Source organism: Emydura macquarii, unplaced genomic scaffold (assembly GCF_026122565.2).
Source record: "Emydura macquarii macquarii isolate MOO-44397 ecotype Brisbane River unplaced genomic scaffold, CSIRO-AGI_Emac_v2 contig_1027, whole genome shotgun sequence".
Lineage (NCBI taxonomy): Eukaryota > Metazoa > Chordata > Testudines > Chelidae > Emydura > Emydura macquarii.
In genome coordinates this window covers 6,347,181-6,361,585 of record NW_027131164.1, presented here as the reverse complement: position 1 = coordinate 6,361,585, position 14,405 = coordinate 6,347,181, and the positions used below count along the sequence as shown (strand labels likewise).

The following is a 14,405-nucleotide window of genomic DNA, read 5'->3' as shown; positions in this document are numbered from 1 at the left end:
AAGTAACATGCATAGAACTAGAGTTTATGTAGTGAATCAAGACCACAGAATTGAGGCAAAATGTTGATCTGAATACAGAGACACAAAGTGGGTGAGGTAATATCTTTTATTAATATCCTGGGACCAACACAGCTACAACTACACTGCATACAACAATCTGAATTAGTGTCAATAAAAGGGAGGATTTTTAATAAAAACCTCATGGATTTGGCAGCTATGTTCTGTATCATATATATGTCTTTAATACTGTGCTAATTTTAAATTATTTGCAGTACCGCTGTTGATAGCCTTGCGTGAGCCCTCTAAAGTTCAGTCAACCCAGCTGCATGATCAGTAAAGAGACAATAGTTACCACACACAGGGTTATTTGGATTAGTGAATACCATACACCAGTAAATCATCTGCCAGATGGTGTCAAAAGAAAGCTGCAACTCTGACACTTTCATTTCAACAGCAGCAAACAATGTTGTTTTTAAAATAAACTCTTCCAGATGAGTAAAAGATAAACTTTGTGGTGCTTTTTGTTCAGTCTTCTCTTTTGACTCGAGTTTTAAAAAGGGTTCTGATTGGTTACATTAATGTAAAATCCCAATTTAGACCACCATAATACAAAGCGGTCCCTCTAGGCTGCATCAAAATTCCATGCTCCTTTCTGAACGCAATATTTTCACTCATCAACTTCTGTCAACAGAATCCTTAAAATTGAACACCTCCCACATTAAGCCATTTCCTGTCATTTTATGTGTTTTCCACAGCAAACGTGTTGTTTTGTTGAAGCAATGACCATTTACACTTCTTCTAATGCTTTAACCTTTTTTTAACATATGTCCAAAAGGAAATTTAAATAAATAAATTCAAACGATGCTCGTTTGATAGAATTCTATGGTTCTATAGATTCTATGTTTGATAGAATTTGTCCTTTGTCCCAAGAATGCTTAAGGGACATCACTGTTGTCTTTGTTTTGTGATTACAAAGAATAATACATCATCTCCTACTCAACTTATACCGTGCCTGGGCCCCTGTCTGGATTGGAGCCTCAGTGCTACTGGAGTACAATTAATTAATTAATAACACATGACCATGGATATATATATGATGTTAAGAAAAGTGTTTTGAAGTTGTTCATTTCAGGGAAGTTTTATGGCCAAAATTTCCAAAAGTAGCCACTGAATTAGGGTGCCTCAATATTTGGGGAGCATAACTTGAGCCACCTTTGACCTGATTTTCAGAGGGTTTGAGTAGAGCTAATTGACGATAGGGAAAATGCAAAACTTTTCACAAAAAAAGTCCGTGTTTTTCACTGAAAAAATTTGGAATTCAACATGTTCATGCCAACTGTAGTTTTGAGCAATTGCTGCTCCTGTTGATGTCAGTTGACATTGCACGTACTCAGCATCTCAGAAAATCAGGCCTGGGTTGTCTCAAGTTGAGAACCCAAAAACAGGCCACCTTTGAAAATGGGACTCAATCTGTGTGTTGTAGCCTTTGTTACTCCACTGCCCAACCTACAGCCCATGGGCCATACATGTCTCACCAGATCATTTCATAAAGCCTATGTCCTGATTCAACACAGTACACAAAAGGCAGATTCATTATCCCTAGTAGGGATCTATCCCTAGTGATAGATTTTGGGCCTTGTAGAATGTGAATACCGCAAGGGACTCAGGTATTTTCTTCAATGCTTTTTTTTTTTTTTAAAGTATGTACATAAGCCCTGAAAAAAACATGACAAAAATGATAAACTGGTGGCAATTTCAGTTGTAGATATGTAGGTAGGAAGGATGATCTAGTGATTAGGACGCTAGACTGCCATTGAGATCTAAGTTCAGTTCCTAGTTCTGTCAGAGACTCCTTGTCTGACCTTGGGCAAGTCACTTAAAGAGATTTTCAAGCATGTCTGTGCCTAAGAGATTAAGGTGCAGAATTCCCACTGAAGTGCTTGTGAAATTTTCCCCTTTAAAGTCTCGCTGCCTGTTTCCCCATCTTGGAAATAGGGATATTTCCTTTATCCCATTCTTTGTCTGCCTTATCTACTTTGATTGTAAGCCACTTGGTGCAAGGTATTTGATTGTAAGCTTGTCATTTACCATGTGGATGTTTGACATCTATCACAACAGGGCCCCAGTCTCAGCTGAGGGGTATTAGTTATGGTGCAGTACTACTTAATTTGTCTACCTCAGGGCTGGAAAACTGCTTTTCTACCCCTTGGTCTTGCTCTCCTGGATTCAGCACACTGTTTCTGGGTTCTGCCTGACTCCTCCCTCATCTGAGTCATGCTGCCCTCATTGTTCTTAATGCACATGGGCCAGATCAGGGGATGGAGTCTTGGAGTTTAGCCACTTGTGGATAATTGCACCAGAAAACTAACTTTCAGTTGAAAGCTCAGAGGATTAATAATGGGAGGTGTGGAGCCTTTCACTTGCAGTTTGCTGGTTCAAACACACTTTGGGTCAATATCAAGATGGCCCGTTGGAGTAGAAGGACATCTCTTTGTTCTGCATTTGTACAGCTCCTAGCACAATGGGTCCTGGTCCAGGACTGAGTCTCCTCAACCCTACCATAATAGAAATAACTGAAAGTCATTAGCTGATGGATAAAGGCGTTGGCTGACATCAGTCCAGTTACTCACATCAAGAACAGCACTATATATGGCAGTCTCCACAGAGAAAGTGCAGACTTGGAGTGTTATGGAGACTGAACTAAACTCTCAACCTCAGCTGTCTAGTGCAGTTGAAACAAGTTTGCACTACTGAATTACAGAGCACGTAATTCACCTTTGAAAGAAGTTTGCAGATAATTTTTGTTCAGATATTTTACATACATGTGATAATCACTGTCCCACTCTAGGTGAAAATCTGTGAATTATATAGTAATATATCCAGGGTACTCTCACTTGCTTCCAGCTCTGGGCAGACAAAAGGTCTCCTTTCCCTAATGTTCCAAATAGCAAGAAAATGTGTTATACTTCCTAATCTTACAAGTGAAACCATCACATCTTATGGTCAGTGTTTGATAATTCCAGCCTCTTACCTCTACACAGCTTTGCATTTCCTGAGATCACGGTGGCATGAGCCAGTAATTCTATCTGGAAAGCTATACATTTCTCTGCTCTATAGACAACTTCACTGCACAAACTGTTGTCACATGAATTGCACATATATATAGTAAGATCAGCAGAGCACTTTTCTGTGCAAGCTATGTCCCATCCACAGCTCTCTTAAAACATTCACACAGTGGTTTCAGTGTGGCAGTGGAACATCGCATCACAGATCATAAGTTTGAGTTCTATTTACTTTACCTCCTTTAGATGAGACAGTAAAACCAAAGGGCTCTTCTGCTTTGTAGGAACTTGAGAGAACCCATCTTGTTTTTTGAGTTTGTGCCCTAGTGCAATTGGTCAAAAACTTACCCTTGCCTCAGTATTATTCTGCATGGTAGTTGGTCGATGGCTTCCACTCAAGCTAGGGTTGCAGTTCAATGGTATTACATATAGTCATTTGGGGACTGTTTTAGATGAAAGATACAGGACAAACGTAAAACAGGAGTTTACCAGTTCAATACCCGTTTATTCTCTAACAATATTTCCATTCTCTCGACAGGATGGCCCTTTGCATTATATACAAACAGCATTTTTGTGTCAAACATTCAGAGTACACAATAATCACACACTTTAGCTCTACTCCTCCAGGCTCTGGTGCCTGAAAGTGAGCAACACACAATGCAATAACTAGTGTTACAGGAGTTTAACACAATTTTTTTTCCCTTTACTTCTCTGTCTTCCTCCAAAAAAGCCTGGAGCTCCTGCTATGCCTCTTTCTTATATCCACAGCACTGCATCTCTGAAAAGAGGTATTTAAGGGACTGAGCCCAATGCAGTGTGTGAGTGAGCTAGAACACACACTGTAAATGACCTGAGAAAGAATCTCAAAAATGATGTTAACCCAAGTGTTGAGCAAATAAGGATTTATTGTGGTACAGACTAAGCTCCCCTCCCCCAAACACTTCAATCTCTTTCGATATATGGGGGTGTGTGTATGTATGTATGTGTATATATATATATATATAAATAAAAATAAAGAGAGAGAGATCTTATTAGTAATCAAGACCCCAGAACCCTACTTTTTTCATATTCATTAAATTTACTATTACTTTAAATTAGTGGTGCTAAATAAAGTTACAAAAAGAACCAATCAGCAAATCATAATTAACAGGAAACAGTTACTGAAATTATATATTTATTTTAAAACAATAAGGGAGGCATCTTTATGTAATATCTATATATTTATTTTTGATCTATTTTAATTCTATTATCTCTGCATAGTAGAGACTTTCTAAGCCTATGTAGGATAGTTGCCAGCTGTTATCACACAAGGCTAATTTGTCAGTAGTTTGGAACAGTTTCTTGATGACATTTGTACAGTGTATATATTAGTGCTGTTAAGGAAATATGCACTTACACAGAATATGACTTATCAGGAAGACTTGTTGGCCATGTTAGACTGAGCCCTCTTCACATTTCACTCTGGAGGGCAATATAAACTGTCTATAAATAGATTATTCACAAAACAAAGTCAGGTCTTGGGCTCTCATGCACTCTCCAGTCAAGTAAAGACCTACTGAAGTCAACAGGGGGGCATCCATCAGCACAGGGCTTATTGTAGGATTGGGGTCTTGGTACATATCTCCAGAAGAGCAGGTTTGGCCCAAATAAACAGAACTTGGTGAACAATCAAACATACATACTAGATAAATGGAGAAAGATGCTAGATCATGGAAGTCCATCTTGAAAATATCTGACTTGTGGCCCACACCTGAGTTATAACATGGCTTGATATAGTTGTTGTTCAGGAAGCCAGTGAAGTATGCAGTTGTGGGAAAGTGTTTGTGCTGTGAAACAGGATTCAGAGGCCGAGGATCACAGTGTAAGAGTGCTCACAACTCACTGCTAAACTCTTTCACATGCTTTTAGCTTGGATTGCTCACCAAGCCAACATTGTTATCGGTATTAGGATGGATTCATAAACCATCTACAAGAAAAAGCAGCAAACAGCCACACATTTCATGTGTAACACTGTACCACACAGTGCTATGCTTGACCTCAAATAGTTGAAGACAACAAAGCATAAACATTACATAGCAAAGAACTTTTATTTGTAGAACAAGTAGCTTTCCGAAGAGATTTAATGCTGAAATATATTCAGACACCCAGCCTCTTGGATTCTAGTTCTGTATTTTTCTGAAGCACAGATTTATTTAAAATAGAGAATATTCTCTATTTTAAAAGAGCTGTATAGATTACTCCTATCAGCTTTGAAATCTATGAGCAAAGTAATTTGTGTTTCACACCACTCAAGGGGGAAATACCATTGCAGAAAGTTTCAGGGTGGCAAATTATTAGTTATTTTCATTCCTTTCAGCACGTCTTTTCCCCTAGCATTTATTTTAATAATCCAACCATCACTTCACTGATATCCCACAGTTTTCTTGCAACTAAATCATCCATGGCTTTAGGCAGCAGTTCCTCCTCTTTGCAATCCCCAAAATACTTCCCTGACACATCTTCTACTTCTGCAGAGGAGGCCAAATAAATAGAAGTCTGGGCTCCTTCCAACGGGGTTTTGAAGAAAGCCCACGACACCAAATTCAAGAGGGGTTTTGCCAGAAAAGGAATATTCATGTATCTGCCTAGATTGGTTCGGACAATACCGGGATGAAGCACATTGACAGTGACTCCTGTGCCTTCCAATCGGCGGGCTAGCTCCCTGGTGAACAGTATGTTAGCCAGTTTACTCCGACTGTAGCCAAAACTTTTATTGTAACTTATCTCACTGTTCAAGTCTTCGAAGTTGATCTCTCCATATTTGTAAAGTTTGGAAGACACTACCACAATCCTGCTTGGGGCAGAATTTTTGAGGAGGCCAAGGAGGAGATTGGTGAGCAAGAAATGACCCAAGTGGTTGACGCCAAACTGCATCTCGAAACCATCCTCTGTCTTCATGTATGGACACCGGAATATCCCCGCATTATTGATCAGAACATCCAGCCTCGGCTCTTCCTTTAAATAGCAAAAATAATCAGATTTATAAACACAGCAATCAGTTAAGATTAATTGTATTCACTGACCTTTATTAGAAGAGAACAATTCAACTATTCATCTTCTAAAATGGGATTTTCTAGCTCATGGTTATTTTAACATAATCTTGAAAAAAAATAAGTGTATTGATAGTTGTCAGTAAGAGGGGTACCAAATCATATGGGATGTGGAGGGGGCCTGTGTTACTCTGAAGATAGCTAATATATAAACATTTTTCAAGAACAGCATTTTTTTTAATGGAAATCCACTGAAATTATTCTTGTGATACCAATTTCTTTCCAAAAAAATGATCAGTATGGCACATTAAAGATAAGCTGTCAAGTGTATTATTGTTTAGTATTTATATTGTGGTAGCACCTAGAAGCCCCAATCATGGAGCCTACTGTGCTAGTCACTGTACAAACAAACAAACAAAGATAACCTAGCTCTCTGAGGCAGGGACTTAGTGTTAAATCAGCAAATTTTCAACCCATCATTTTATTAGGGAAAAATAATTAGATTTTATGTAGAATTTTGAAAACATTTCTCTTAATGATTTTAAAAATAGTATCTAATTTAAAATTTGTCTTAACTGTGGTAGACATAGACTATGTTATGGCAGTGCATGAGAACCAGAAAGCAAAACTGATCAAAGAAAAGTGAAACCTAAGACTCCAATATTTATGTTCCAAACTCTGCATATTGTGTGCATCCAAAACTCCAACAGGGTAAGATCTTAGGAGTTTCAAATTGTGGTTCCCCTCTGAAAAAATGACTTCAGATAAGTGTAACTGCGAAATTCTTTTCCATCTGAATGCTCAGTTTACAAGTAAAGAAGTCCCGTCCCCCCCTTTTCTTCCAGTCCTACAAATTTAATACAGGATCTGGAAGTCAAGTTGAGCACTTTCTGGTTCCTTACGACCAATAAGAAATTTTCTGCAGGCCAGATTCTATCCTCATTTACACCTCTGAAGTTTAATACACCTCACATTCTTCCATCAGTGGCACAGTTATAACTGAGAGCAGAATCTGAGCCTGCATTTGGAATTCAGTTAATAATTAAATCAAGCTGGGGCTTGATCCTGCAAGATGCTAAGTCTCAAACTCCTACTGATTTAAATGGGTACTTCATGCATGAGCCAGAAAGAATGCACCTCTCTCCCCCATAGCTGCATAGTACTGAAAGATGTAACAATTTATCACTGAAGCAAGCATATTACTCTGAATACACGATGCTGTGAGGCTAAAAAGTGAAAAATGAAATTTCAGTTCAGAACTCTGGTATCTAAACACCCACAATGAAAGCTAAACTGTGGGAGTGCCAGTTATGCCTCATCCTATCAATCTAGGTACCTCCTTTATCTTACAGACAACTTCAAAAAGGAGTCACAAGTTCAAAAAAGGAGGGGAATAATATAAGTGCATACATACTACAACCCTTTGTAAGTGTTTCTAGAACTGGTCATCTCAATCATTTTGTTTTTTCTATCACTTTAACAGCTTTGAGGGTATTCTAAAACAGCAGATAACACTAGCGATAAACCCAACAGCAGCACCACCCTTCCCAGGCTCTCTCCATTTCACTCCCAGGTATGTTACCCCCCCCCACATTTCATCTCTTTCCTAGCTATTTTATTCTCATTCTTGTCTGTGGAAAGACAACACTTATATTGGTTTTGCCACTAGACTGCCAGCTTAAAAAAATCACTTTTTAAAAAAAAATGTATCACTAACACCTGAGGTATTATAACTAACAGATTAGAAAAAGTATATAATGTTTTCCTAGTGCTTAGTTTGTGCTTTCACAGTACTTTTTGTATAATCACATTCAGTTTCCCCTGTAAAGTCCAACAAGCTCAGATCCAGCAACTGGATCTATGCAGGTGGCCCTAAATGGTTTCCCGCTGAAGTCAGTGGAGCTTTATATGGGCACAAGTGTCCATCCATGCCAAACCAAATACAGATTGAGGGCTTTAATCAATTTCCCCTGTTGTTTGTGTGGGTCTTTTCTGTTGGTATTTTTGTTCTATTTAAAGGAGGAAAGTGTACACACACAATGACCTAAAATAGGGCTAACACGGCAGGGATCTCAACAGTTATCTCCTTCCTTTCACTCCCCTTGCCATTTTCTCATCTGCAAAGGGAACAGTTTCTTTGCTCCATCCGCAAAGACTGGAGGTCCAGCAGACTATGAGAGACTCACAGCTGTACCCCTTTTTACTACTCACCCTCATTATTCCACTATTTCTTCTTCAGTTAAACTCATGGTTTCTGACACCTCTGTTTAAGGGTGGGGGATCCTATAGATTTTTAAGAAACATTTAGCCTGTCCTCTAAAATAGAAACCTTCCTGTCACAATTCCTTCAAGGGCCTCTTGGATCAGTGTTCAGACCAAATAGTACAACAGTATTTCTGTCTAGATACAAGGATGATAGATATCTTTAAAATACTTCAGATAAATAGATTCAATATTTAAGGAACTGTCATAAATTAGAACTCGGTGAAATGGTCACAAAAATTTTCCAAGTCATGTGAAAACTATCCAGCTTTACAAATCCAAACTAAGTTCCTCAAACACTGTCCTAAAGTTCAGAAAACCTGGACTGACTAGTGGATTTTTGCATCAAGATTGTTCAGTTTTAGTAAGAATCCAGGAGATATTTGGTAGTTTTGCCTGGATTTTCCTTATTGTTCCTCAGTTCAGGAAGTGGGAACCCACACAACCCAAGACTGAAGTACTGTAACTATTAACACAAATCCTGAATCTGAAGTGAATCTGGCATCTCATGTTAGAAATTCATGTTTAGATCTCATCTTTATTTAATCCAAGATGATTCACTTTCTGTTGCTATTAACAGTATCAACAAGAGAAAGCTATTAGTCTTCCTTTCCTCCAGCATCAGAAAAACCCCCTCTCTCAAGACTGGAGAGTAAAATCCTAAAAGATGACAACTGGGACCTAACACTTCAGGTTTTCTTTCTTACATTAATGTTAAACCTCACTTTCAAGTGCATGGACCTGCCTGGTCCAGAAATCTAGCATTCAAAAAATACTCAGCCCTCTCTGTTTGAAAGATGGAGAAACTGTATCCCATCATCGTACCTCTCCATTACTATATCACCTGAATGTCTCCCACTACTTAAAAGCAGAAATGACACCAGCCCCCTGGCAAAGGCCCAAAAGGGTGAAGAAAAAGAGAATATTCGCCACATTATTGTTGATGTGAAGTTATGTTGAAACATCAAATGTTAAGATGACAACACTTCATGGGTTAAGAAAATTATATCAAGAAAACATTTACTCCAGAGTTCTACAGAGTGGCAGTTCCACAGTCTCTCTTTTTCTACCATTATGTACAGGCTTCCACAGTACAAACCCTTTTCTCTATTTAGGGATATTCCTATACAACACAAACTGTGTCATAGACTCTAAGGTCGGAAGGGACCAATATGATCATCTAGTCTGACCTCCTGCACAATGCAAGCCACAGAACCTCACCCACCCACTCCTGTAATAAACCTCTAACCTATGACTGATTTATTAAGGTCCTCAAATCATGGTTTAAAGACTTTCAGATACAGAGAATCCACCAGCAAGTGAGCTGTGCTCCCTGCTACAGAGGAAGGCGAAAAATCCCCAGAGCCTTTGCCAATCCGCCCTGCGGCAAAATTCCTTCCTGACCCCAAATATGGCAATCAGTTAAACCCTGAGCAGGTGGACAAGACTCATCAGCCAGCATAGTGGATAAAAATAGATTTTTTAAAAAAATTTAAAAAAAACAAACAGATTTTTTTTAATTTTTTAAAAAACATCAATAAAAAACTAAATTTCTCTCTCATTTAAAAAATAACAGTTACAATTAAATCTCATCACAAACATGCTAAACCTACACTTAGTATCATAAAAATGAATGAATGACTCTAGTCTGTCCAGCCTAACTCTTGCTTCTTGAAAGTTCTGGGTTTTCAGTTTCTGAGCAGACTAAAGTCACACGTGCAAGAAAGACACATGCTGGATAGGATTGTTGTTGTCCTGTGCTTATATGGTGGTGGAGCTGGGCCAAGCAAGGCAGAGGAGTTAGTTAAGACACTGTCTTAAAGACAGAGACAAAGGACAGAGGCAGAGTGGAAAGGAACAGTGGAGTGGACTGGAAAGAAAAAGGGAAGACATTATTTAGTAAACACACAGCTTCCTATATTCCCCCACACTTTTGCCACAGAAAAACTGTCATGGCTTCTGGGTGTAAGAGAAACCTATCTGGGAATATTTTGAAGAAATTCCTTCCCTGAGTAAAAAAGGAAAACGTATCAAGTTTAGGCAGTGCAAGAAGGAGATGCAGGGCCTACATGCAAGAATGAAACATCATAATGAAAACTGCGTATTGGGAGAAAATGATGTGGATGAAGATGTGGATATGTCTGAAGAACAATGTGAATCAACTGGCTAGTAACTTAAATAATTCACTTTGCAATGCATCATTCCTCAAGATCCTCTCTATGCCTTTTAGTATAAGTGTGATTTAACAAGTAAATTCCAAGCTGTTTGCTATGTTGGATGTCGCTAGAAAAAAAGTTTAGCTTAGCTAATCCTTATGGCTTGTTTAATTAGTTAACTAGGTTTAGAATCGATCACCCAAGTATATGGTACAGAAAGCTGCAATAAGAGAAATCCAGAGTTGCCAGTTGCCACTGGATGTCATTTTCTTATTTTATATTACATAATACATGCCCCTTATTTTGAAAAATCATGGCCACAGACCATAATAGTGATGCCATAAATCTATTCCCTATTTTACTTCTGCATAACTCAGCTTTCCCAAGGGAACATCATCCTATGCTTGTTTCTCAAAAAACAGAAGTGCCTTACTCCAAAATTAAGTGCACTCTAAGTGCAGTCACACTCAGCTTTTTTGGTAATTTGGAATCGGATCTGCATCCTTGCTGAAAAAAATACAAATGATTAACTGAATAATAGTGTGAGAACAACTATTCAAAATCATTTTTTAAAATTTTATTTCAGGATTCCATTTAGCATAAGAGACTTTGACCATGACTGTCTATCTGCAACAACTTCAGAGTCATCCGTTGGTACTTTCAGCAGCAGTGCTGCAACCAAACATATTTCAATCATCCAGTAAAACCACCACCATGGATAGGTTTGTAGTAAGGACCAGCAAATACCAACAAGACACCACAGATGAAAATATTGCTCGATTCATTTATGCCACAAACTCTCCTTTTCACATTAACAATAAACTCCCTCATTGCCATGGTTGAGTCCCTATGACCAGGCTACATTCCACCTGGTAGAGTTCATTATAGCATAAGAGACCAGCCCGGCTGCAGCCCTGGGGTTGGAGGTGAGATCAAAGGACCAGATTCATTATATCCAAAGGCTCGTTATTAAGAAGGATGTTATAGCAAGGCTATACTGTAATAAAAACGTGATAAATGTAGGTTGGACGCAGATGACCCCGTGAAGTGCTCTCTTGCTGCAGCCAATCCTCTATGCCGTAGTGTAGGTGCATGGGGCTCAAACTTAACTCAACTGACAGCCACAAGCTACCAGATGCTTTACTGAATAAAGTGGAGCAGACTGCAGCTTCCCAAGTTTTTTCTCTGCCCACAGATAACCGGTTCCCCCATGCTCTGCTGCATCTTGATCTGAGCAGCCTAGCTCTCTGCAGATTTCCTATTCCTATTAAAAAATGAAGGTGGCCCAGTCCCTCTTTTTACTGGCCAACTGAGCTAGTGGAATAGGAAAATTTCCCTAGGCAAGGAGTTTTGGCCTAATAAGGCTTTGTTCACTGGGTTAAGAAGCAATGCATAAGAATGCACCAAAACATTACATTACATCCCAAAATATTTTAGGATAATATTTAACGCCCTACAAGATGCAAGAACAGCTCTGCCAAAAGCTGCTAATCTTCACTCCATTTCAGCATTGCAGAGCCCCAAGTCACCAAAGGGGTACTTTGAAGACCGAGTAGCCCTTGCTGGATGAGGGAGTGAGAGACAGGAACGCCCCTGAGTTGCAAACCTGCACAAGGGCTGATACTTAGGCTTGCAGGAGGCATTGATGACAGACTCCTCTACAAAGGATAGGATGGTGGCAACACCATGTCTGGATACTGCTGCCCCTCATGTCCACACAGCAGCAGGACCCATCCTTCCTTTCCATGCCAATCCCCCCATAGCCTTACCACAAGCTCTCCATTACGATCCTCAACCCCCCCAAACCACCCATCCCCCTAAAAACCTTTCCCCCTTCATGATCCCTTTGTCAGATGTATCATCCTCCACACCAGTCTGTCCTCCTGAAAAGGTTCCCCTGCACCTGGTTATCCACTCACCCCATGTCCAGCTAACTGGACATCCTTCCCACCCCCACCACTCCCCCTCCTCCTCCCTCGCCAACCTCTCTGCCCTTACATCAACTCATTCCCTCACATGCCATCTCCCGTATTACCTTCACCAAGGCCCCATGTCCCCCATACCAGCTTCCCTCTCTCCTCACCCCAACCCTCACCCAACCATCTCATCTTTATTCCTTCCCTCGCCCTTCACCTCCCCAACCTATGTCCTCTCTTCCCCTTCTTCCTCTTCCACCTTCCCCAGCCTTCACCCTTCCCTCACCGCACCCCTTCCTCTGCCCCCTCTCCCCACCCTGCCCCTCCTCTTCACCCCTCAGCCTACCCTCTCCCCATCCCTCCCCCCACCACCCTGCCCCTGCCTTCACCCCATCCCCTCCTCCACCCTCCCTTCCCCTTCACCCCTCAGCCTCCTTTCCCCATCCTGTCCCCCACCACCCTGCGCCTCCCCCTTCCCTTCCTCTGCCCCCTCCCCCATCCTCCCAGCCTGCCCTCTCCCTCCCCCATTCCTTCCCCTCCTCTGCCCCCACCCCACCCTACCCTTTCCCCATCCCGCCCCCTCACCGCTTCCCCCCCAGCGCCTGCCCCCCGTACCTGCAGCACCCCCTGGCAGAAGCTGCGCACCGAGCGCAGCGAGGCCAAGTCCAGCTCCCTGATCACCAGCTCCCCGCCCTCCGCCTGGGCGCCCAGCTCGGCGCGGATCTCGCGGGCCGCCTGCTCGGCCCGGCCGCGGTCCCGGCAGCCCATGATCACCCGGGCTCGCATCCGCAGCAGCTCGGCCACGGTGGCCCGGCCCAGTCCGCTGTTGGCGCCCGTGACGATCACCGTCTTGCCCCGCATCAGGGCGGCGGCCGCGCTCCGCGAAGCCCCGCCGGCTCCGGTCAGGTAGCGGCGGGCGATGAGCAGCAAGCCCCCGCCCAGCGCCGCGGCCAGCAGCGCCGCAGCCGCCATAGTAGCCCTAGCCCAGCGTGAGCACGGGCCGAACGACAGCCACCCCGGCGTTCCTGCCAGCGCGCATGCGCCCAGCTTTCCACAGGGGTGGTTAGATGGAGATCGGCCTGCGCGTTCCCCTTCGCTGAGCCCTCTGGGACTTGTAGTTTCCTCCGCCTTCCCCGTACAAGGACTGAGGACTTCAAAGCTACCTGGACAAATGGGAGAACTGCTCAGACATGAACAAGATAACGTTCAGCGAAGACAGCCCGTGCAAAGCAGTACACGTAGGAATTAAACATCAAATGCACACTGACAAATAGGGAGATTTTGGAGAAAGTCCAGAGGAGAGGAACAAAAATGATGAAAGGTCTGGAAAACATGAGCTGTGGGGAAAGATTGAAAAAATTGGGTTTGTTTAGAAGGGGAGTGGCATGATAACAGTTGTCAAGTACATGAAAGGTTGTTATAAGGATGAGGGTGATACACTGTTTTCCTTAGCCTCTGTATATAGGACAAGAAGCAACGGCTTAAACTGCAGCAAGTGGGGTTAGGTTGGACATTAGGAAAAACTCCCCATCAGAGTAGTTAAGCATTGGTACAAATTGCCTAGGGAGGTTGTAGAATCTCCATCCCTGGAGATTTTTAATAACAGGTTAGACATACACCTGTCAAGGATGGTCTAGTTATTACTTAGTCCTGCCTGAAGTGCCTGGACTAGATGAGGTCCCTTTCAGTCCTACACTTCTATGATTCTATGAAAATGGCAAATAACTGGCTAAGCAGTAAAACTGCAGAACAGAATCTGAGGGTTATAGTGGATCATAAATTAAATATAAGATGACAATGTGATGCAGTTGCAAAAAAGACTGATATTCTGGATTATATTACCGGGTGTGTCATTTCTAAGACATGGGAGCTAATTGTCCTACTCTACTCAGCACTTCTGAGGCCTCACCTGGAGCACGGTGTCCAGTTCTGGGCACCTCACTTTAATAAGTAGGCAAAGTGGAGAGAGGCCAAAGGAGA

General features: G+C 41.7%; 1 protein-coding gene across 1 annotated transcript; it reads right to left on the bottom strand.

Annotated features, from left to right (window-relative positions):
• Positions 1 to 3,540: 3,540 nt before the first annotated feature.
• On the bottom strand, positions 3,541 to 13,420 carry RDH14 (retinol dehydrogenase 14). Its single transcript, XM_067544731.1, has 2 exons — positions 13,041 to 13,420; positions 3,541 to 6,056 (listed from the first exon to the last, which is right to left on the bottom strand). The coding sequence occupies exons 1-2, from the start codon at positions 13,395 to 13,397 to the stop codon at positions 5,439 to 5,441; spliced, it is 975 nt and encodes a 324-aa protein (XP_067400832.1). The 5' UTR covers positions 13,398 to 13,420; the 3' UTR covers positions 3,541 to 5,438.
• Between the last annotated feature and the right edge of the window lie 985 nt (positions 13,421 to 14,405).

Excerpts from the sequence above, each read along its gene's own strand:
- RDH14 (XM_067544731.1), bottom strand. The coding sequence starts at position 13,397 with ATGGCGGCTGCGGCGCTGCTGGCCGCGGCGCTGGGCGGGGGCTTGCTG. Across the intron at positions 6,057-13,040 it reads TCTGCCAGGGGGTGCTGCAG|GAAGAGCCGAGGCTGGATGT; the intron begins GTACGGGGGGCA and ends TGCTATTTAAAG.